At 30.1% G+C, this 25,815-nt stretch overlaps 2 protein-coding genes across 4 annotated transcripts; both read left to right on the top strand.

The window, feature by feature from the left end:
* Window positions 1–14,557: 14,557 nt before the first annotated feature.
* LOC108338552 (transcription factor bHLH74) lies at window positions 14,558–18,727 on the top strand. 3 transcript variants are annotated; one of them, XM_017575496.2, is made up of 9 exons: window positions 14,558–15,345; window positions 15,666–16,288; window positions 16,607–16,840; window positions 16,937–17,002; window positions 17,115–17,183; window positions 17,350–17,421; window positions 17,505–17,645; window positions 17,911–17,992; window positions 18,086–18,727. In XM_017575496.2, exons 2-9 carry the CDS (start codon window positions 15,686–15,688, stop codon window positions 18,106–18,108), a joined length of 1,290 nt encoding a protein of 429 aa, XP_017430985.1. In that variant the 5' UTR covers window positions 14,558–15,345; window positions 15,666–15,685; the 3' UTR covers window positions 18,109–18,727. The 3 variants fall into 3 exon arrangements, with proteins under 3 accessions (XP_017430985.1, XP_052736747.1, XP_017430984.1); XM_052880787.1 differs by having other exon boundaries at window positions 14,558–15,755; window positions 15,884–16,288; XM_017575495.2 differs by having other exon boundaries at window positions 14,558–16,288.
* A 1,501-nt stretch (window positions 18,728–20,228) lies between these two features.
* On the top strand, window positions 20,229–22,048 carry LOC108337665 (protein PELPK1). Its single transcript, XM_017574236.2, is given in 1 exon segment — window positions 20,229–22,048. A coding segment is annotated over 1 exon segment (1,572 nt). The 5' UTR covers window positions 20,229–20,303; the 3' UTR covers window positions 21,876–22,048.
* Window positions 22,049–25,815: the final 3,767 nt, after the last annotated feature.

Genomic DNA, 25,815 nt, shown 5'->3' with positions numbered 1-25,815 from the left:
ATAATAATTATTTCATTAAATTAATAATAATTATTTCATTAAATAAAATAAAATTATTTTACATTTAATTACACAAAATATTATAAAAACATTAAATTTTAAAGAATCTATAAATTATATTCAATTACAATAACTTAATAAAAAAAACTCACACCTTCAACAGATGTCGCCACATGCGTTAACGGATGTGGCATATCCGTTTCACTAACAAATTTATTTTAAAAACCTAAATACTAAAAATCCCTCACGGATATGGCATATCCGTCAACGGATGTGCTGACATCCGTTTCAGTTTCACCTTAATATTTATAACATTATTAAATATATATATAAATAAAATAAAAAATACATATGTGGACTTCTACAAATAAAATACAAAATAAAAAATACTAAAATAAAAAAAAACACTTAAAACACTTCTACAGATGTCATAAAATTATAAACTAAAAACTAAAATAATTAAATGTTATGTAATCCTTCAATGGATGTGATAATCCATCGACGGATTATCACATCCGTTGAAGGATTAACATAACTCTTTTCGCGCACCTGAGACGAAGCTCCCTCTGCTTCTCCGATAAGCACCACCACAAACACGAGCTCTGCCATCATCGGTTCCTTGCACTACTTGCAACGTTCCACCAATCACAACCCACCACCACACAGACTCACACCACCACCACAATCTCACAGGACACACAGACTCACACCACCACCACAATCTCACCGCCCAAGAAGAAGAAAGAAACGGATAGATGATTTCCGTGTGCAAGTTCGTGGTGTGGGGGTGTATTTCTTATACAGGGGACCATCAGATGTAATTAATGAAGTAGGTTAATGTTGGTGAAAATTTACTGCGGGACAAATTTGTCATGGGAAGGTGCAGGGAGTATTTAGTGGTGGTGGAGGGAGCAACTCTCTTTACAGAATAAAAATTAAGGCCCATAAAATTTACGTTCACCCTAACACAATTTACAGCCCAAATTGTACAGGTGAGATGGGGCTTGGAATCTAAGTTGATGGATCAACGGCCCATTACAACTTCTGCTATTGTGGTGGTAATATTACTTGCCCAAAAACATAAAACAACCGCAACAAAACTTATCATGGTATTAACCTCGAGAAAACCAAATATGATAGTGTTGTTTTAATCATGTTACTAATGTGAATATAATTATTATTTAATAGAAAAAGTTAGATAATCATTTTTGTAAAAAAAAACTCTTTAAATTGATTTTTATTTATAAAACCTTATTTTTAAATTTAATATTATTAATTTAAATCAATTTTTACTTGGGTGACTTGTTTGTGTTGTGTTGGTTTTTTTTGTATAGAATTAATGAATTCATTTGTTTATATAAATATATATATATATATATATATATATATATATATATATATATATATATATATATATATATATATATATATATATATATATATATATATATATATATATATATATATATTTAAGCTCTACACTAATCCCAGGCAAAATCAGTACTCTCAAGAAGTTCTCTATACAATTTTATTTGTATACTTGTTTAATATCTTGTGTAAGTTTATTTTCAACTTGATTTGTATTTTAGTCCATGTAAACGTTGAGGATAAATATTTTTATACACGTGGTTTAAATATACGATTTAAAAGAACAATAAAAAGTTATTTGTCTAAATTTAAATAATATTATACTTATGACGATAATAAATAAAGGCAATAGAACTTATTAGAACTTAAAATAAAAAAGAATATTAGTTGAATTTCATTTGAAAAATAATAGTTAGTTAAATTGAAAAAAAATGAGATGACTTTAAATTGAAATTTAAAAAATGATCACATGCTTATAATCTGCCTGTATTCTCCATTTCAGTATTTATATATTTTGTTTTCAATTTTATCCTTAAATAATTTTTTTTTAAATTAAAATAATCATTTTATTAATTTTATTGTTCAAAAATAGTTTTTTCTTTAAATTTAACTTTTTTTATTGAACTATTTTTTAAAACTTAATTATTTTTAAATTACTTACAAAATAAATAAAAACTATTTACGATAAAATAAAATAAAATGATAAGAATTATTTATATTTAATTTTATACTTATAATAATAAAAATAATAATTAATTTTATTAATTTCTATTATTATAAATAAAAGTGAACACTAGCCCATGTGCTTTCTAGTAATAATAATGTATATTTATTGATTTTTAAAATCTGAAAATATTAATCTCCTTTTATTGAATTATATGTGAAGATTAATATATTTAAATAATTAATTAATCTTATTGGTTTATCTACTTTTTAAAGGCAATAAAATATGAACATAGTTTATTTTATAGCTATAATAATCTTTTGGTAAAATGTAAAAACACACTTTTTATATTAAATTTTTTATAGAAGTTATAATCAACCTGATAAAAAATAGCGCAATAACATAATCATAAATATTGTTGTGTGATTTTCTGTACTAGTTCGAGCTAGAATTAGTATAGAAAATCTTGATAAAAAAATGATAATAAAATATAAAATTGATGTAGTGACTTTTTTTTAATATTGAATAAGTTTTTATACTTGTTAGTCACTATAACCAGTACAAAATGTTTAATGTTCTTTTTCTCAGCCTTTTCAAGTCTTAGTTTCACCTTTTTCTAACCCTTCGTGTACTCTGGCTCCCTACTCCCTGCCCACTATATTGCATTGCATGTCTCTGACCCTTCAGTTTCACCTCACAATTCCATTCGTCACTAACCCTACTCCTGTTGTTGCTACTCACATTCATCAAAAGGTTTCGTCATGACACGTGTTTGTCAGTGACCTTGCTTCCGTTGTTGGTGGCGTTGGTCGTGCTTTGGTCGTTGTTGGTGGTGCATTCCTTCTTTCCTCCCGCTCTTATTGCTCTGCATTTTTCAAGTAAGCTTTGTGTTTTTTTTTGTATTGCTTGTGTTTTTTCGAATTTTTGGTGGCTGCGTAATATTGGTGGCTATGTAATATTGGTGGCTATGTTGTTTTTGCTGTAAATAGTCATTATAAATTGCAATGATCTCAAAGAGATTGACATTAAGTGATTAATATTAAGCTTCTAATAGTTTTCTGACTTTTCAAAAAGGTTAAGTTGAGAGGTGAAAAACTAGTACTCTTGTCCAATTAGGTAATCTGAAACATGAAGAAAAGAATCATGAGTAATTGTTTATGTTGTGGTTTGAATTAAGTGTTTGTTGATCACCTTCATTGCATGCCCAAGTGTTTGCATCTCCAAGGATGTTATGCACTCATTTAGAGCATTGGTAGTTGGGACATAAGCAGCCAATTGAACTCGAAGTTTCATGTTGTCGCCTTCCAACTTACAAACTCTTTCTTTCATACTTTCACTTTCCATGTGTTTAAAGTTGCTTATATGTTCAAGATCTTCACATGCATAGGCTAGCGCATGGACCTTCTCTTCAAGTAATGTCTCACTGATGGCAAAAATTTATTGTCTAGTATAGAGTGAGTTTCCCGTTGTTCAATCTTATTTGTTCCCTTAAATAGTTCATGACTTAGCTTCTCTTCCTTCACTTTAATTTCTCCAAGTTATTGGAGTAGGTGCCTCATTATTGCCTCTAACTTCTGATTTACTCCACCAAGGCATCCAAGCTCATCATTTTGTCGATCCTTGTCGGAGGATAATTTTAAAATTTGACTAACTCTTTCTTCAAGTATCACTTTGACTTCATTATACTTACTTTTCTAAACTTCCACCAATCTTTATACATTTATGTTTTCTCATCATGTAAAGTGTTAAACATCTTTGATTCTTTCGAAATCTCATTTTCCTTTTGAGACAACAATTGCTTTCCATTCCTAATCTAACAATTTAACTGATAATTGACAGATGAACTAATTTTAGTTCAATGCTTAATCCTAAGTATTTTAATTTTCTCAGTCAATGAATTAACATCAATTTGCTTCTGAGTGTTATCACTCTCCAATTTAGATATCAATTCATTATTTATATTGTGGTTTGGTGGTAGGGCTGAGTTCATATATTGGACTCCATTTTTAAAAGCTTTTTTAGCTCCACCTAAAAGGAGAGATATTGGTTTTCACACACAACAATTGATCAGAGTTGGATAAATTTATATGCATGAAAAATGAATATGAGAGTGGAGTAGAACAATTTCTTAAATTTGGAAAGATGAATGTTCGAGACAATACTGGAAGATTTTATTGCCCATGTGTTAATTGTTTGAATGAGCAAAAACTAACAACTGAAGTTATTTGGGAGCATATTATATGTGAAAGATTTCTAAAAAGTTATACAAAGTGGACATGACATGGTGAATTAATAGACATGCCAAGTGTAGAAGAGTTTCAAATAAAAACAAAAGAAGTTGATTTAGATATAAGTGATCGGTTAGAGGACATGATACGTAATGTTTGACATTATTCCTTGCAACCTGCTCATATGTATGACAACATGTGCAATGACACAAAAAAACCTTTGTATAAAGAATGCACTAAGTATATTCAATTGTCAGCGGTATTAAAATTTTTCAATGTGAAGGTGAGAAATGGGTGGACTAATAAAAGCTTCACATAATTGCATGATTGTTGAGTGACATGCTTATTAAAGGTAACACATTGCCAACACACAATTATGATGTGAAGAAGATATTGTGTCACATGAGTATGGAGTGTAAAAAGTTCATGCATGTCCAAACAATTGTGTTGTGTACAAGAACGAGATTGCTAGTTACATTGGTGTCCACATTGTGGGGTATCGTGATACAAATAGAAAAATACTCTTTATATTGGTTAATGTTGGAACTGGTATTAGAAGTGACTTTTTATACTGGTTAATACTCCAATTGGTAATTTTTTTATATCGGTTAATGTTCTAATCGATATAGAAAGTGATGTTATTTATATCGGTTAGTCCTCCAACAGGTATAGAATGTGAAACTTTTGATACCGATTAATTATTGAACTGGTATAAGAAGATTGGAGAATATAAAGTACCCTTTTTCCAACAAGCTTCCTATAGCAGCTTTAGAACTAATATAAAAAATAAACTTTCTATACTGATTCTAAAATTGATATAAAAGATCAAGTGCTTTTTATATTTTTGTTTATATATTAATTCGATAACCGGTATAAAATCGTTTCTGACCTATGTAAAAAGAATTTTCTACAATTATAATATTTGGATAATTCATCATAAAAATATGACATGCGACAAAGTGAAAAATTATTTAAAATCACATAATATAGATAATTAACAAAATTATTTATATATTTTTCATGAAAAGAATAAAGCACATACACGAAATAAAAGTCTTACATGAGACTTATGGAATTCACCTTCTATATTAAGTAAGAATTGACTCTCCCATACACATATTTCGAATAACTTAAAAATATCAATATAGAAGACACATACAATAAATTAAATTAGTCCTGAGTGAGGAAAATATATTTTGAAAAGCTAAATAAAGGAAGGTGTAGATAGATACATAAATGGTTGCAACAAACACTAGATTTGTTAAGTGAAAATATGAATAGGTTCAAATGACTGGTATTTGTGAGGAGGAGTGATTGGTTTGATACTTTGGTGAGATGAGAAAACATGAAAGGTACGAGTGAGGTTGGGTTTCTTAATAAACAATAATAGCAGCCTTTTGAGATTAACTTTGAAACCAAACCCTATATATCAATTATCATCATCATTCATTGCATCTTCTCCATCCAACCAACCAACCAACCCTTCATCGCATGCTTCCTTCTTAATCTTTTCCATAATCACCATAAAAGATTATTCATACACACAACACACAACTTTATTAATTAATTCTCTAATTTTAGTTAATTAAGAGATGTACTATGTTTGCTCTCATTAGATTCTCTAATTGAGTGTTAGATTTCTATCATATTATATTGATTGATGGGTTATATCCACGAGAAGTCTTGTCTAATAGGAAAAGTGACTGAGGTATGGCATTTCACAACTTTATGTAAAGAAAAGATACAAAAGAAGATAAAAGCTTCTTTAGAAATGGTGTTGCTGCTTCTCCTCCCATCAAAAGACTAAGAACATCTTCATCTTCATCTTCTAACACTCTCAACATTCTTCACTTTCATTATTGCAATATTTTCTTTTTTTATTAATATATACTGTTTTTTTTTTGTAAAGGGGTTTTATAACAAGATATTTAGGAAAAATATGACAATATTAAGGTGTATACTTAAGGCTTCGTTAGAAGAAAGAAATAAGAAAAATGAAATAAAAGAGTGAGAAGAGAAAGATAAAAATATAGTAAACTTTTTTAGGTTAATTAAAAACAATTTTATTAACTTAGTATAGAAAAAATAGTTATATTTTTAGCTATATGTTCTTTTTTAATCAAATGTGGTGTATTTTTTTGTATCGAAAAGTTTGGTTCTTAAATTCTAAAGAATGTGTAGATCTATATTCTCTTTAACTTTAAAAGAAGAATGTAATAAATCCTTTGAGGAAAATCTGTGTTTTTTAACTTCAAAAACTAAATTCATCACGTAGAAGTTTATAGATCTCGATCATGTTTATTAAAAAAAAATATAAGAGTAAAACATTTTTTTTTCTTATTTCATTTTTGTGCTCACATTGAAAACTAGTCTAGAGAAGCCTATACAAATTAGAGAGTGACTAAGAATTAAAAAATAAATAAAACTTAAAGTGTTCAAAACTCTAAACCTAACATAGTGATTTAGTCAAAAGTTTAATCACAAACGGTGTGTTAAATCACGTGATATAATTCTAATAACAATGCCAGCAAAAATTAACATAAAATCAAATTTGAAAAGATGTAATATTATTAGAATGAAGTTGATTGATCAAGTTTATCAAATTTTTAAATTGAATAAACTGGTGTAGATGTAGTATACCTCGAAATAAAAAATCTTCAATAACACATGAAAAGAGAGAGTCTACAAGTAATTATTAAATAAATAAATAAATCTCAATTTTTGAACCTATCATATAGAGTTGTGACGTGTAATTTATATATAATTACATCGCTATATCTTTTATGATATATTAGATTATTAATAATTTGTAGAAAAAGTTAATTTTGTTAATGATTATATTATAGCTTCATATAATTATTCTTGCAAAATTTTATTAGAATTAAACTATAATAAAAAAATCAATATTTTAGTATATTTTGAAAAATATATATTATATCCATTTTATTCTACATAATAAGATATTATATAATTTTATATTACAGTAAGATTTTTTATACATAATTAAATTGGAAAGAAATTATCAATGTAACGGTAAATTTAAAAAGAAATATCTAACGAAAAGATATTAAATAATTAACAAAAGATATTAGGTTTTAGGAAGTAAAGGTGATAAGGAAAATGTTAAATTAGATATGATTTGTTCTCTTAATTAGGCATAAACCCATCATTGCTAATTAGGCAGGACCACACTTTGTGGACCATAGAAGATGCATACGCACGCGTGATCTTTTCTTTTCATTTTTTTTTTTCTTTTTTATCTTCCAAATCCATTGCTCAATTATAATATTTCTCTTTCATTAAAAAAAAAAACTAAAACTAAAACTCACACAAACTTCTCCTATTCTTAAAAAAATTTACAGCTCATTGCCTTGGTTTACATGGAACAAGATTAAAAATTAATATTAAGAATCCTGCGTTGATTAAAAATATTAAAGTATATAAATAGAATCAATCTTCGTTTTACAAATTAATTTTATAAAATTAAAATTTAATTTTTAAAATTTAGATTAATTTTCCTCTTTTAATTATATATATATATATATATATATATATATATATATATATATATAACTTTATCACTGTGTTGTTGATTCTTATTAAAGGTTTTTTTTTTCTCTTTTACTCTAAGATTATGCCGTCTTAAAATAAATACCTCCATCTCATATTTGTCAACTTTCCTTTAATTTCAGAAATTAAAATAACATTATTGTAATAATTGTGATATGTGGAGACAAAATCTGAAAACTGTAATGGCAAATGACAGCAGAATTAATTATTAATGCTTAATAGTGCGTATTTCTACTAATTTATTTTAATTTTAAAAGTTATGCTACTATTTTAATCCTTCACCATTAATTATTTATCAGGTTTCAAATTTTATATATGGCATTTTCTCTAAATTGTCTCCAAATTCACTACATGTGTGTTTTGCCGTAAAAGGATTTTAGTCTCAGCCTTCTTCTTTTTTTCTTGGTTTGATTTTAGGTCTTGATCATTTTTGGTTAAATATTTAACAAAAAAAAATCCATGTATTATTAATGGATATAACATATAATTCTCAGTCTTTTAAGTTTATACACGAAAATAAAATTTATTTATATTTTAAACTTTGATATATTTTAGTTTTTCAATTTTAAAAATAAATAAATATAATTTTTTATTTTAATCTAATGACATTAATTATTTTTATATGTTAATAGTGTTTTAGGCTGATGTTTGAAGTATTTATACAATTTATCACCTTTGAAGTAACTTAGAACACTATTTAACACTTAAAAAAAATTAATGTCATTGGGTTAAAAAAATTATATACATTTGTTTTTAAAATTTGAACACTAAAATGTGATGAAACATGAATGAATTTAGTTCTACATTTAAGTTTAAAAATTAAAAACATTTTTAATCCCAAATACAAACATAATGTAAAATAACGATGTAAAAATAAAAATTAAAGCAATGGAGTGAGATTTGTGGTCAATCTAATTTTGATTTTGAGATCAAGAATTAATAATATCAAATTGTAAAAAAGCACTATAAAAGAAGGATAAACTCAAATTATCTTCAAGTTTTTAGTAAAGGATAATTTTTTGGAATCTTAGAGGTAGATGATGTCAGTGTTTGTATTTATTTAAGTATATGCAGTTCAAAGTTTCTCATGTTTTTCGTGAAGGAAATCACTCTGTTAATAAATTAGCTAATTTAACTTTTATTTATAGAGAACAATATAAGTGGTTTAATGTTTTACATCAATATATTTATTTATATTTTTTCATAGTAGATATAGTTTGTCTATGTTTCGTGGGATATAATTTTTATCATTGGTTTGGTGTGGTTTTTTTGTTTTGTATACTTTTATTTAATTTTTCTTTTCAATAATTTTTCATGTGATAACAAATGATTGATGAACTTTGAGGTGCTAATATAACCGTGATGTCAAATTTTATAGCGATATGTAACATAATTTTATTTGAAAATAAACACAATGAATAAGTTTTTGCAAGTCTTAAAGTTGTTTAGCCAACCAAAGAAGGGAAGGATGAAAGGACTTGGGATAATAATTTGGAGGAGGGTATCCTATCTTTGGAATGAGTTTTTGCATGAGATGGTAAGGGAGTTGCAACAAATGTTAGTGTGATCTTCTCTTTGAAACGTAAGAACTCCTTCAAAGCAATACACTTTGTGTGGAGGTGTTTCAAGAATAATTTTCCCACCAAAGAGGTTTAAATATTATTATCTTTTTTTTTTACGCATAAATATGGTAAGAACGATTTTGAGTACTCAAGAAAATTGGAGCCATATTTAAAAAAAATTGAAAGTGGTAAGCAGAAAAATTATCCTGTAGGCATATGTTAGATATTTTAAAGAGTTTCAATGATATAAAACTACGATTTAAGAGTTAAGATTATTATTATTTAAATTATATTATCGTAACAGCACTCATATTGTTTTTCTTCTGTCTCTATTTGACTGTCTCTAACTTTTATTGCAATCGTTTTCCGATGTAACTAGTTGTCTGTCCAGAAAAGTAGATAATCGAATGAACGATCGTAATAAAATGGCCCACATATTTAATTTTGGTAAGTTGAACTAAGATCATAGTAAATTATGAACTATTATTCTGTACCTTCTCTGTTCAATCTCACCGGAACCGTATTTTCTTTGTTAAGTATATAAAAACCTTGTTTATCTCCTATAGGTACTTTTTTATATGTAGCTGAAACCACCTTGCTATGTGCAATCATGCATAAAATAATAAACATCAGATTATGGGAATATGATATAGATGATTCCTATGTAAAACTATATGATTTTTGTTGAGTATATACAAGATACTTATATTATAGAGTAAAGTATAGTATTTATTCAAATTCAGTCAGCTCACACAGTGATTACACATGATGTCCTTAGACATTGCAATTTATATATATATATATAACAATTTGAAATGACTAAGATATAAATAATAATATAAATAAAGTTATCACTAAGATACTTATTCTCAAAAAAATTGAAATAACTTACCTTGAAGAAGATATAATTAAAAATTTAATAAAAATTAAAAGTTTTAAATAACAACGAATAATATACAAAAAATAATAATTACAAATCGAGTGTCTCAAAATTTTAATTTTTAAACAATTTCTTGATTTCTTATAAGTTTGTTCATGTTTTAATGACATGAAACTTTCCTATTGTTTTTACTTCATTTTTGTAATAGAGGGAATTTAGTTTTTCATTTTGGTTGACATGATTTTTTAGTTTTTTTACATAGCAAAAGTACACCTCAAACTCTAGGGTTCAGACTTTGTTATGATTATAGTGATAGATTAAGAACTAATTGGCAGATGCATGATTAAGGTGAAGATAAACTCTGATGTAGCTAAAAACTAATGAATAATTAAAAAAATAAAATCTATAAGCTAAAGTGCAAGATGATATGTAATATATTTTAGAATTAGTGTATCAATCAATTCCTTAATGGTTCACTAAGACAGTTTACGATCACATTAATGTGCATGTGCTACATTTTCAAGTAGGTCCATGACTTCTTCCTATGCTCACTTCAACATATTTTTATTTATTTATTTAATTTTATAATACTATATGCATTAAATACTTTTGTGGCATTAGCTTGTAAAACTCTTTATAGAAGCTGTAATGGTAAGTGTCATACGTTTATAAATCACTCCACTAATGTAACTAAAACATTTTTAAAAACTCATTCATTTTTATAAACTCATTCATTCATGAATCAAATCATTTGATCATTTATAGTAATAAGTGTTAATACATATTACTCTAGGTGGTTATCTTTCATATCATTAACTACTAACATTACATCATCATAAATATTTATTCTAAAAGAATTGAGCACTGTAGAGTTATAGATTTTGTACCTATAATATTACTTTCGTTGACATAAAGCTACATATATAGTAGGAACAAAGTCCTTCTCATATAACAAGGTAAATTATTTATAAGCTACAAGATACATTTTTTCTTTCACACCGTACTATAAGTCACAAGAACCTGCATCAACTCTCGTTACCTAATATCTTTTTCTTTACGAATCCAATATTAGTAGAATCATAATAATCTCTTTTTAAATCATCATTCAATGTAGAACCTAAAACATTTTAACACAATATTTCTTCCTCGAAAATAACTACGTTCACATTTCACATATATCACACCAACAAATCACAGTAGATTATGACCACCACCTCTTGACTTTACTCAACTTAACATCCACAAATAGTATATTATATGCACAACTCCTTGACTTTACTCGACCTCACACATCATAAATCTCAATTATTAATTTATCTAAGACAAGATCATCAATCTCAATCATTTATCGAAAATATATGAGAAACCAACAATTTTTAACATTTTAGAAGTATTTAAAATATATTTATCAAAAGTTTGTTAAATACTATTTGGCTCAGCCAGAGATCTTACTTGCCAACGAGATCACTTGCTCACCGAGTAAGCAACCTCTGAAAGTTCTTATCAAAACAGCACATATAGCAAGCAAATTAGTTCGACTAATAATCAACCATTGGGAGAGGTTCGTCCTATAGGACTGGACTCATCCAATAACCAATCCTTTTTTATCTTTGTGGTGGACTCTAATTAATTTTTGTTTCAAGTACGGGGTCGAGTCTTTATGTCCAACTGGTCGATCTTTAGTTGGTCGCTCACAAATCCAAGTCTTGTTCATCAAACATTAGTCTATGGGTACTTATCGAAGGTCCTTCGATCCCAAAATCAATTTGGTTCAGATTATAAGGACAATAATTGCGTAATTAATGTGTAACCTACATCTAACAACTATTTATAAACTTCGTGATGAGTTTTTTTTTTATTAAGGTCCTAATTAGGGTTCAAACATGACTAATTGTGATTTAACATTTAAATGAGATGTTTTTTGAATTAATTTCCTTCAATTCAACTGATCGATTTCCACCATGTTTATACCATTCAGTCTGATTTACTTAATGAAGGGTTGATTGTCTGACTAATAATAAACCGGATAGGTATTAAGTATAATTTTCAAAAGAGTAAATTGAATATTCAAAATCTTAAAGAAAAATCAAAGAAAGTAAAATGAATAGTTTTAGAGAGAAAATGTTATTTTTAAAATGATCAGATTGGTATTTTAATAATAAAACACTTAAGTTTCACTAAAAAGACCTCTTATATTTTTATTTCTAGGTATTATAATGCACGAGATTATTATAAATATTGAATTATAATATTCAAATTTTTATTAATAACATCAAATAAACCAAGGTATTGTGTATTGAAAAATTGGTGAATGTGTCAATTATCAGCTCCAGGGAAGATTCATCGAGAATTAAGTGTCCATGCAACGAGGTATCATGTTATTTGAGTTATAAAAGATATCAAAATTGAGAGACAATTTATGACTTATGACCATACATACTTGAATATAAGAATAGTAGCTTAAGATTATTTGTTTGTTATCGTTTTGTAACTACGAAAGTCATTTATTGAAAGGCGAGTATATAATTGTGCATATCTAGAATAGACCCAAGAGCCATATTATTAACAATACCCATGTTCTATATGTTATAAATTTCATCTTCTAAAAAGTATACGAAATTAATTTTATAAATTCATATGTATAGGTAAATTGTATTTGTTCACACATTATAATGTTAAACAAATATACCTATTTGAATGTTTGTATATGATTTATTTTACTTTTATAATAAAAGTCGTTGCACTTGTGAAATTCGTAGTATATTTATTTAACACCATTCAAATATAAACTGCATGATAATAAAGTCATTAAATTTTATAAGAATGATTTTAAAGCAAAACTCAGTAATTCATTGATTCTCTCATATCTATCTTCTTTGTACTCTTCTTTTCCTTTCAAAATCTTGTATCATGAAAGAAAGCATAAACAAAAATACAGATCCCATGTCCATAGATCACACACACTCCTACCAATCCTATATTCCTATAACCAAAACAAATCATAAAGAAAAAAAAAACACTTGGTCCCATGCATATTATATATTATTTTTTTCAGGTATAAGAAAAATTATATAATTTTATTTGACACTATGCAGGGTCTCATTCTTGATCTGATGATGACTGTCGAGAAAATAAGCTGTTGATTTGGTATTTTTATTTATTATTATTATTATTGTTTTGGGAGTTTTTCCAGCAAGATCACAACACAAGGATGCCAATAGTTGACTAGATAATTTTGGTTTGACTGGATTGGATGAAGGACAAAGGCTTCAGAGGCTACAGCTGGAAAACGTAGGAGCAGGACAACAAGGTAAAATCGATCATTAGATTCCATTATTCCCTATGTTCCACACCCCCACAAAGTTAAAATATAAATACAAATAACAATAATAATATAAATAAACAAAAGCTTTCTGCTTCACCATTTTTATTACACTATTATTACTTAAAAAAATGATCTTTCTTAAAGCAGACACACAACAACACAAGACATCATACCCTGAACTGCCTCCACACCCTACTCTCACACCCTTCTGAATCAATGCCCTACACGTGTCCCCTGTGGGCCCCCTCCTCACGGGTTGGATGGTTTGGAAGGAAGATTTGGTGGGGTCCACAGTTGATGAACAGTGGCTGAGGTTGATGGAGGATGATGGAGGTTAGGTGCATATAATTGAGGATTCTAAAAAGAAATGAAAGAGGTTAGTTGGCACTGAGTAAAATGAGTGTGTAACAGCAAAGAGAGAGAGAGAGAAAGACACATACATGGTTTTTTATATACATATGTATGTGTTATGTTACTTAGAACAGTTGGCAAATGTGTCAGTAAAAAAAAGAGAAATGAATAAAAATACTAAAGAAGTATGTTTGTTAATGAATACAAAGGAGGGCAAGCTTGGCCTTCAAGAGAAGAACCTCTCCCACTCCATCTTTTCACACTTTGCAAACAAATCTCACACGCCCTAAAAAGGAAGATTTATGCTTAAAATATTATAGAAACTTGAGTTTGAACTGCTTTGAAAAAATATATGGTAGGAGTTGAAGTGAAATAGTTATATTGTTGTTGTGATGAAGAAGATGGTTGGAATATAAAAAATATATACATTGGTTAATGAGAATGGATATTAATTTAGGGTAAACTGAAGCTGAAAATGATTACAAGTGTGGGAAGAGAAAAGAGTGATTAGGTTGTGCTTGTGCAATAATTTACCAACAGGAGCAGTTGGCAGTAGTTAGTGTGTCTTTTAAAATGATACATGTCACCTCATAGCTTGGGCAGGTACACAAAGAAAAGACTCTCTCTCCCTCTCACTCACATATTTTCTTTCTCTCTCTTCTATGTGTGTCTTTATCTTTCTAGCTTGGTGATAGTAGCAGTAGCTCCTGGGGGTGGTGGTGGTGGTGGTGGTGTTGTGTTTTGTTGTGATCTATTAAAGTTAGATATTTATGCTACATTTTGATGTTTATGCTTAGTACCCAATTGGTGAAATTGGTCTAGCTAGCATTTGATGCTCCCGTCAGAGACACCCCAGTAAAGGGAACTCTGCTAAATTCTGTCTCTTTCAGTCATCGCAGGATTTGAGTAGAATTTGATGCCCTTGGTCGTGCCTTGTTCTTGGATTCTCATCCCAGAATTTAATTGCAAGAGTTTCAACAACCCCTCCTGTCCTATCTTTTAAATCAAAGAAAAAAAAAAGAAAAGATAGATACTTTGTTTTTGTTCACTCGTGTTGGAGCTTCTTAATTAGAAGGGTGTTTCCACTTTCAACCAAGCAAGAAAACACCACCAACAACAACACAGAACTCGTCTAGTGACAGTGCTAATCTTGCTTAACACCGATGTTTTTTTATGGAATGAGGGGTTTTAGATGTTGTTGTGAGGACAGAGGAGAAAAGGGAATCTGCTTTACTTGTAGTTTGATGAGCTGTTAGCTAATCTCACTGTCTATGTCCGCTTTATGCTCTGAAGACTGAAAGGTTCACTTTCTTGTCTGAGAGGAAGCATTTTTTCCCCCTTTTACTGAGCATTGAAGCAGTAGATTTGATCTTGGTTTAGGGTTTTTGAAGGAACAGGTAAAAAACGAAGCTGGTGACTGACTGGGAGATTATATTCCATTTACCTTTTCTTTTGTTTTTCATTTATCTAAGGCTACACAATGAGGGTTTTCTTTTACTTTAACTTCCTCTCAGTCCTATAAAGCTGCCAAGTTATTTGTTCCTTGTTTAGTCCTGCAAGATATCTCTCGAGCCAACTTAGTCAAAATTCACTTTACCCTTTAATCATATGCTATTGTTTATTTCTAGATGCAGCTCTGATGTGATGAAACTGTTTGAGTCTGATTGATTGGTGAATTATATATAAATAGGTTACTTTCTCGGTTGTGACTGTTTAGGGACTGTCGAGTTTGTTCAGATGGGGGGTCAGGAAAATGCCATGGGGTTTCAACACGGAAATGAGAACATTCTGACTTGTCCATCTTCAGGTCTCAGTGTTGCCAATGTTAATGTTTCAGAAATGGCTATTAGTTCCGTGTCTATGGCCAAGCCTTCTGATGTTGCTAACCCTTTTCTTGCTTCTTCCGCTTGGGATCCACTTGTTTCCTTGAGTCAGGCTCAAACTTTTGGAGGCTCCTCAATGGTTTCTCATACCGACTTTGCCAATGCCAACTCTTCTTACCCTCTTGTTCTGGAAAACCAAGGAATTACCAACACTTCCCACCTTGTTCAATACATGTCTGACTCAAATCTAGGGGGCATGGTCCCCAAGGTTCACTCCTATGCAAGCAGGGGCTTCTCAGAAATGGTTGGTGCTGCCTCTTTTGTCCAGCATGGGTCTGCTGATGTGGCTAACTCAGGGTACCCACCACATTATAATCCGATCAAGGACACTCAGATTAATGGTGAACAATCTCAGGTTGAGGATTCAATTCCTGAAGAGGAAGCACCAGGATCTGGTCCTAGTGGGAATAGAAGAAAGAGAGGGCTTGATCATAATTCTACCTTCAGCCCAAATAAGGTTTGTTCATTTCAATGTGATATCTCCAAGGACAAAACTTAGATGCACTTTCTTAAGTATTTCTTGTGTGTTGTTTTCCCATCTAAATTGGAGTTTTACTTCTTCTATCCACACAAAAAGATTTGTATTAAGATCAACATGCATTATCAGAGTGAAATTCTAATTTTACTTAGAGAACAATAGGAGAAACATCTAAGCAAGTGTATATATGTTTTGTCCTACATACTATCTCGTTTAGGACTTTTGGAATGTTTCATTGGTGTTGTTTTGTGTGGTTGTGAGAGCTAATGAAAGAAACGCTTTATGAGGTTGGATTAGAATGCTGAGAGTGAAACTGTGAAAGATTCTCCGGGGAGGGCCTGTGATGGTCCAAAAGAACATGAAAAGAAGCCAAAAGTTGAGCAGAACAACAGTGCAGATTTGCGTGGCAAGCAATCAGCGAAGCAAGCTAAGGACAACAGTTCTCAAAGTGGAGAAGCTCCTAAAGAAAACTTCATTCACGTGAGAGCTAGAAGAGGACAAGCCACAAACAGCCACAGTCTTGCAGAAAGAGTACCATCCCCGTCTCACCCCAATATTTGTCATGAAAAAGTTTGAAACCCTTTATGTATTTTTCATTGTCTAATTATACAACTTTTTTGTTTGCAGGTGAGAAGAGAAAAGATTAGTGAGCGAATGAGGCTGCTTCAAGAACTTGTTCCTGGTTGCAACAAGGTGATTTGAATATTGTGATTGTGTTAAATGGTTTCTCTGAAAGTATGATGATGTCTTTGCGTACTAATTTTCTCTTTGGTTAAACCATGATGGTGTCTTTGGTTTCTGTTAGATAACTGGCAAAGCCGTAATGCTGGATGAGATAATAAACTACGTGCAATCACTTCAGCAACAGGTTGAGGTATGAAAGTAGTGTCATAATTTATGATTTCAATTTACCATTTAAAAGGGAATAGTGCATAGTAAGAAATTTTTTTATGATAACTCAATATGACAACTTTTTTGTCTGTTCAATTATTATGGTTTTGTGATTTGGTCAGTGAACTTATGAAAGAGATATTTTGCAGTTTTTGTCCATGAAACTTGCCACAGTGAACCCAGAACTAAACTTTGATGTAGACAGGATTATATCCAAGGATGTGAGTGAAGGCCTTAACCTTCTTGGTCCATTTTCTATATTTTAACAGATTGAATTAAGATGATTTCATTTCTCTTCACTTAGATTCTTCAATCACGCATAGGACATGGAATTAGTGCATATGGTCCTGGTATCAATTCCTCTCACACATTCCCCAGTGGAAATTTCCATGGAACATTGGCTGGCATGCCTAGTACATCATCACAATTCCCTCCTTTGCCCCAGGTAAAAAGACTAAACATCTCTGAACACGTTACACTCTGATGAGTTTACTTTCTATGCACTGTTGTCAAAGTAAAAACAATCAATCAGAAATCATCCTTGGTATTGTTTTTAAGATAGTTAGTTAAATTCATCAAACTTAACTTTTGTAAATGAATGATAATGTAAAAACCCTTTAAACTTTTTTAGGTGCATATTCTATTTACACTGCTCTAATCAACACCCTTTAGTTCTCAATTTTGAAAAATACTGATACTCTTACATGCAGAATGTTTTGGACCATGAGTTCCAAAGCTTCTATGGAATTGGATACGATTCTAATACAGCACTTGACAACTTGGGACCCAATGGTAACAGTAGACAGAATCTCAGTTTACTTTAGGTTGTCTGCACAATCACTATCAAGTGTCTGATTCTTTGTAATTTATTGTTAAATTGAACAGGGCGGTTGAAAACAGAGTTATAGTGTGTGGATTCTTATATAGCCATGTTACTACTACAACAACAACAACAAAGACTTTGGAATTTTCTTGTTGACTGCACAATTTAACTGAAGGTTGAAAATGGGGGAACAATAGAGAGAAAGAAAATAAAGGGTTTAGCTGTATAGGGTCCTTAATACCTAACTGTTGGCTCTTCGAAGTTTTAGCAGAAGATGACTTGTTAGATTTATGAATTGGAAAATGAGTTGCACATTATAATGTGTGAAATCTAGATGATGTAGAACAAGTTGCAATCAATGGTCTTGTTTAATGGCATGGAGAGCAGTGTTTTGAGGAGCATGCTAGTAAAGTGTGTGCAACTATCATTACTTTTGTTGAATTACTATTATTATTATTATTATTATTATGTATAGAGTTGCCAGGTTCAGATTTTTGAAGCACATTGTTTTCAAGTTTCAACAGTGTTGCAAGGGTTTATGGTGTTCTTATGTTTTTCTTTTCAAAAGAAAATGTAACTAATGAGAGAAGCTTCTTAGTGCATGCATCTATTTGCAAGGGTGAAAATGTTGCAACTTGTATGATGGTGGTGAGAGATTGTTTATGTAGATCAGTGCTTCAAATATTGGTGTTTCTTTTTTTTCATTTTATGATGTTCTTTATATAACATGATGTGTTCTTCACTGATCCAGCTTGTTAAAGAGAAAATAGGATAATGACTGAAAATCTAAATGGTTTTATGCTGTCATATTTATTCACAGGCATGATACCTTTGTTGGTTTTTATTCTCAAAAGTAAAATCAAATTTCATTTCTAATTGTCAAGTTCACTGGTATGGTTGGTTGAACATCTTACATGAATTGTTATAAACTCTCTTAAATGTCATCATTTTTTATGAATAAAAAAATATAAACTTGATTTCTAATTAATTCATAGTATAAATAAAGCTGATACGGTTGTTGAACTCATTAAACTTTGTTAATTTTTTTTCGAAATATCTTATATCTGTCAAAATTGACTAAAATTGATTACAATTCAATGTAGTGAATTAGAGAAAATTACACTCATCTTTTGAGATATTTTTAAACAATATTTACACTTTTTATCTCTTGCATTTTAAATACTGTATTTGTATTTAAAATTTATGCTTGTAATAAGTTAATATTTTTTATTATTCCTGTACTTATTTTTATATTAAAAATGTTCTCATGAAATAAACTTTGTTCTTGTGTTTTTTTTAATCAATATCGTTGTGTAGTAAATATATAGGTAACTTAGTTCTAAAAGAAATTCTAAAATACTTGTCCTTTACCTAACAAAACAAAATTAAAATTTAAAATAAATAAACTTTATACAATTATTCAATTAAAAATACGTACTCTAAATAAAATAAAGGTTATAAAATATGAAACATTAGCATGTAAGAAAATTACTATTAATTGAATATCAATACATTGTAAGTGAAACTGCATATTAATTTATTTTTCATCAGCATAAGATATGATTTTAAAATATTTAATACGAATTTTACAATGTTGGACCACACGACAATTTATAAGTCGATGACATAATTTACATAATAAATATTAGAAGAAGAACAGCAACCAAATATGTAAGTAAATATAAGGTTTATAGATGTGAAACGTGTACCGAAATGGTTAAATGTTGTTCAGCTAAGTTTTTAATGTTACGAGGTTGCTTTTTCTGCTGCAAACCTGTGATTCGCTTCTGTACGTTTCAAAGATAATAATGGCTTGTTAATTATCACAGTTTATTGGGGTTGAAATGGAGTCTGGTTTTGTTGACGAAACAAACAGAAAGAAAGCTTGCAAGAAACTATTTTTATTGCCAAAAATCACTGTTGATCCTTGGTTTTGTGGATCTTTGACGTTAGAACATTGACTTTTGTTGTTTAACAGTTCAACTCAAAGGTGACTAAAATGTCTTCATCTGCTTCCAACAGATTAGGTGAACAACAACGGTTCTGATTACAGTTTGGTATGAGATTGAGGGTTACAATGTGGGTAAGAAGTTGAGCAAACAAACAATACTTACACCGTATCATTCCCACCAACTCACGTGGCATGCTCCATAGTTTCTTCTATAAAAGTCTCATTACACACAGCAATGCAAATCAGCAGTGTGCATTCACAGAGCATTTCTAAACTGTTGTGAAAATCTTCTTCTGCTATAGATTCTTCTCAAGTTCTTGTATTCAATCATGGGGACATGTGGTTTGTCTAAAGTGATTTTCTCGTTTGTGTTTCTGATGTTGTTGTCAGCAAGCAGCCACACGGAGGTTGCTGGAGCACGTGTTCTTTTGGAATCAGCATTGCCCAAACCAGAAGTGTCACAACTTCCCAAACCCGAGTTCTCAGCATCACATATCCCTGCATTTCCAAAGCCTGAGCTCCCTAAGGTTCCTCAGTTGCCCAATATAGCTGAAATACCACCTTTAAGTATTCCTGAATTGCCTAAACTGTCTAAAGTCCCTGAAGTATCTAAAGAGTTGTCCAAAATTCCTGAAATTCCTAAATCCAAATTATCTAAGCTAGAGTTACCTAAAGTTCTTGAATTGCCTAAGCCAGAGTTACCTAAAATAGCTGAGATACCTAAGATTAGTGAATTGTCAAAGCCTGAGTTATCAAAAGTTTCTGAATTGTCAAAGTTAGAGTCGCCTAAAGTTTCTGAAGTGTCTAAGTTTGAGTTACCCAAAGTTCCTGAGTTGCCCAAAGTTCCTGAGTTGCCTAAAGTCCTTGAGTTGCCTAAAGTTCCTAAATTTCCTAAATCAGAGTTGCCTAAAGTTTCTGAATTACCTAAACCAGAGTTGCCTAAAGTTCCTGAATTGCCTAAGGCAGAGTTTCCTAAAGTCCCTGAATTGCCTAAAGTCGCTGAATTGCATAAGCCAGAGTTACCTAAAGTACCAGAGATACCTAAGTCAGAACTGCCTAAAATACCTGAGATGCCTAACATTCCTGAATTTCCTAAGCCCGAGTTACCAAAAGTTTCTGAATTTTCAAAGTTAGAGTCGCCTAAAGGACCTAAGTTTGAGTTACCTAAAGTTCCTGAGTTGCCTAAAGTTCCTGAATTGCCTAAATCAGAGTTGCCTAAATCAGAGTTGCCTAAAGTTCCTGAGTTGCCTAAATCAGAGTTGTCTAAAGTTCCTAAGTTGCCTAAATCAGAGTTGTCTAAAGTTCCTGAGTTGCCTAAAGTTCCTGAATTGCCTAAGCCTGAATTACCTAAGTTAGAGTTGCCTAAAATACTTGAGATGCCTAAGATTCCTGAATTACCTAAGTCTGAGTTGCCTAAGACAGGGTTTCCTAAAATCCCTGAATTGTCTAAACCAGAGTTACCTAAAGATCCTGAATTGCCTAAGTCCGAGTTGCCTAAAGAAGTTGAGATACCTAAGATCCCAGAATTGCCTAAGCCCGAGTTATCTAAGGTTCCTGAATTGTCAAAGTTATATTCACCTAAAGTCTCGGAAGTGCCTAAGTTTGAGTTGCCCAAAGTTCCTGAGTTGTCTAAAGTTCCTGAATTTCTTAAAGTTCTAGAATTGACCAAAGTACCTGAATTACCTAAGTTTGAGTTGCCTAAGTCGGAATTGCATAAGACAGAGTTGCCTAAAACACCTAAAATGCCTAAGATCCCTGAATTGGCTAAGCCCGAGTTATCTAAAGTTCTTGAATTATCAAAGTCAGAATTGCCTAAAGTACCTTAAATGCCTGAGTTACCAAAAGTTTCTAAATTACTTAAGTTCGAGTTACCTAAACCAGAATTTTCTAAAGTTCCTTAAATTTCAGTGTTTAGTTGTTTATGTTTTGTGGATGTTATGAGATTCATATTAAATTTCAGTTGTGTATAATATGTTATAGTTACATGAGAGAGTTGAGAGTGTGTTTTGGTTTACTCCTATTTTGAACCTTTCTATATGTAAGTTACATACAGTATGAAGTTGTTTGGATCGATTATAGTTATATTACAACATACTGATGCACATATCTTCATGTGTTAAATGTTGTGAATTTAATACGATTGTTTCCATATATTATGTTTCTATTTTAGTTTCAGCCGTTACACTTTTTTTTCTTGTTTAACAAAACATACAACTCCAAATTAAGCTATGAATATGGTAAATAAGTAACATTAGCTACTTATAGATTTTAGCCATTTCAAACTTTTGAATTGTGCACATCTATTATAAATACAATTTGTATTTAAAAATTTATAGTACGTTTGGAGATATTAATAGAAATAGGAAATACCATACAACCAAAGTGATTGATGTTTGATTCCCGATTCTTGAAAATACTCGGTTAAAGATTAATCTTCATGTTCCATAGAAATACTTTTGGTAATGAGAAAAAAAAAATCATAAACAAATTCAATCAAAACTTGATTAGCTCTCAAGTTAAATTTTATGATAATAGATAGAAGGAAAAAATAACTACATGTTGAAAATATTAAAAGAGAGAGAGATAAGTATACGAAAAAGAAAAACACAGTTTGTACTCATCTCATTGTGATATGTTAAATTTTAAAAGTTAAATTAAGATTAATCAAAATTGTAGTAGCATTGAAAAATAGTTTTTCTTCAAAAGAAAAATGTATTAAATTTAACATAGTTGATAACCATTTAAAAATAAAATAAAATTAAAAGTAAATATTGAATCGAGAAATAGTATTTCAAAGAATAAAAATAATATCTACTCTTATATTATAACTTAAAACTCAATATCTAAATTAAATATTTTCAATACGATTCCATACACTTGCAACCAGCAAAAAGTTTCTATCAACCATTTGAACATGTATTTCTTTATATATATATATATATATATATATATATATATATATATATATATATATATATATATATATATATATATATATATATATATATATATATATATATGTGTGTGTGTGTGTGTGTGGCTTTTTTTGTCTTTGAGTCTGACTTTAAAGTGTTATTGTTTAAAATAACACTATATCTCAATTTAATATATCTATTTATAAGTGCAAGACTTACATCTTGTTTATACTAAACTTAGATCTACATTTGATTTAATTCCCCAATATTAAGAATTATTATTTTCATCTCCTAGTTTATAAATGACGCATCTTTTGTCTTTACAACAAAATTAAAAATGAGAAATTACCTTAAAAATAGAAAATAAAACATTATTAAAATTGAAGAACCAAATTAACTAATTTTAAATTTAGAAAGTAAGAAAAGTAGTTCAAATCTGTTGAATAAAAAAATATTTAAGTCTAAATTTTAACTTTAAGTTAAAAAGAGTGAAATATATATATATATATATATATATATATATATATATATATATATATATATATATATATATATATATCTTTGATAAATCACAATAAGTACCAATTTGAGTTTATTTGTTTGCATCACAATAAACCGCTCACAATTAAAGCATTTAAGCAATTTAATGTCACCCAGATCTGTTATTGCAGCATTGCCTCATCCCGTTTTATTAAAAACGGGCAAATCGTGTCTATACCCTTTTTCTGCAGCTTAGCTTGTGTCATCTGAGCTAAAATACTAATTTTTTCTTATCTGATAATCAAGAAGACATTTCAAAATATATTTAAAATAAGTAGTAAATCTATACTTACAGCAAAATTTTATTGAGTAATCTGAAGGGTTGAATTTGCATAAAGCTTTGCTTCTGTTAAACGCAAGCACCACATATCTACTGATAAGTGTGAAAAAGAGTTGTTTTTATACTTATAAATGAGCTCAATCTTGTAATTATTCATGTTGTTCCTCATTGAAAAGTTGTAATAAGTAGTAGATTGTTATGTAAAATATTGTACAGGAAATGATATATTATTTAGACTCTGTCAGCCAAATTTTCGCAAAGCCAAAGCGAAAATTCGCACACTGCCAGAAGAAGAAAATTCGCATAGCGCAACAGTACCTGTGCGCTGAGCGAATAACATCAGTTAAAGTGCAACTTAAGAAAATTCGCAGAGCGCACCAGTACATGTGCGCTGAGCGAATTAATGAAGTTAAGTGGCTTTAAAAGACGTGACAGAAAGACAGAAACATTCTTCGGGGGAAGTTCCGGACAAAAGAAAGAAACGAAAACATCTCAGGAACTTCTGAAGACTACTTCAAGGCATCAAGACACCATTGTTGCAAGGGATTGCTTCAAATGTGTATGTTTTAGATGACTAGGAGTAGTTAAATTTCTCTTTCGTTGGGATTGAATGTAATGAACTCACTGTAATTTTCCTGCTCAATACATTGTTGTTCGTTCATATGCTCTTTCTTGAATTTACTATCATTGTATGAAAATATAATGTTATTTGAATGTCTCTGATTACCGAAAAACAATTTTGAACATGAACATAGATAGAGCACCTAAGTGATTTGGGATCTAGGGATAGACTCAATAACTTGGTCATTTTTAGCATCGGACTTAATGCAAATTGTATGTTAAATGGACTAAGGGATTAGCATTTTGATATATAAATTTAGAACTAGTTGCTAAGGGATTAGGACTAGTATGCCTTGATGTGAATGTTTGAATGAAGTAATGAAATATTGAACAGAGTTTTATATTCATATGATTCATGAAACCTGATTCCAACGAAGTTTCTTTTAAATATAATTCCTTGCACACTAACTGTTTGATAAAAATACCAAAAAGAGTTTCTTGTGTTTTTTGTACACTTTGATGTCTACTTGAGTTATAAAAGGAAGAATTGTCATGTGTTGCACAAGTCCCTTGGGAGAACGATACTTTGAACTTACTCTATATTACTTGGAACGATTTGGTATACTTGCCAAAAAGTTAACAAGTTTTTGGCGCCGCTGCCGGGGACTTGTGTTCCAACACAAGACAATTTGGGCATTTATGACTCTTTTAGACTTTGTTGTGAATTTTCCTTTTTAATGTTGTTGTGTATGCAGTTGGCTTTAGTTTTTTAAGACTTTCCATTGATTTAGTTTGAACTTAATGTCTGTCTCGGGGTACGCTTTAGAGCTTGATGTTGTTATTGAAAGTTCTTACGAATGAGATTTCAGTAGCGGAACTAACTAAGTCAAACCAAATGTGCAAATCACCAGGGATGGGGTTGTGTGTTTGGATTCACTGTTTTGGAACTTAAGGCAAGTTTGGTGGACTTCTTACACTAAGGGATTGGGTGACGGTTTGTCATACTTAGGTAGGCACAACAAGAGGGATCTGAGTGTTCTAACTTCAGAAAACAGGGAAAGTGGAATTCTTTGCCAATTGTATGTCTCTTTTGTTTGAATTTCTTTTATGCAGTTTGTCTACAGATGTTTTTAGTTGTTGGAAGATCCTAGGGATGGGATTTCAACACCTGAAAGGGGAGTACTAAGTGATCTTGCAACAAGAGGGATCTGAGTGAGGTTATTTAGGAAATCCATTTCAATCATTTTGCATATTGGAATTGTTGTTTGGTTAGTGTGCTCACGTTCTACAATTTTTTTTCTTCTTTTTCTTATTTCTTTGTTTGTGTTTTTATTTTATTTTCTATTTCACTTCTCTATATGTTACGTTTTGCAAGTGCTTTTTATGCAGATGATGATTATGCAGGTGCAGATGGAGTTATCTTCAATGTTTAGTTATGTTATTTATGTTTTGTAATATGTTTTGAACTATGTGTTAGTTGTAAAGATATGTGACTTTTTGATTTAATGGTTATGCATTGTCTTGATTAAGTTGATGTAATTCTTG

This window comes from Vigna angularis, chromosome 7 (assembly GCF_016808095.1).
Source record: "Vigna angularis cultivar LongXiaoDou No.4 chromosome 7, ASM1680809v1, whole genome shotgun sequence".
Lineage (NCBI taxonomy): Eukaryota > Viridiplantae > Streptophyta > Magnoliopsida > Fabales > Fabaceae > Vigna > Vigna angularis.
Note: the sequence above shows the minus strand (reverse complement) of the source record. Positions and strands in the feature narration are given on the sequence as shown.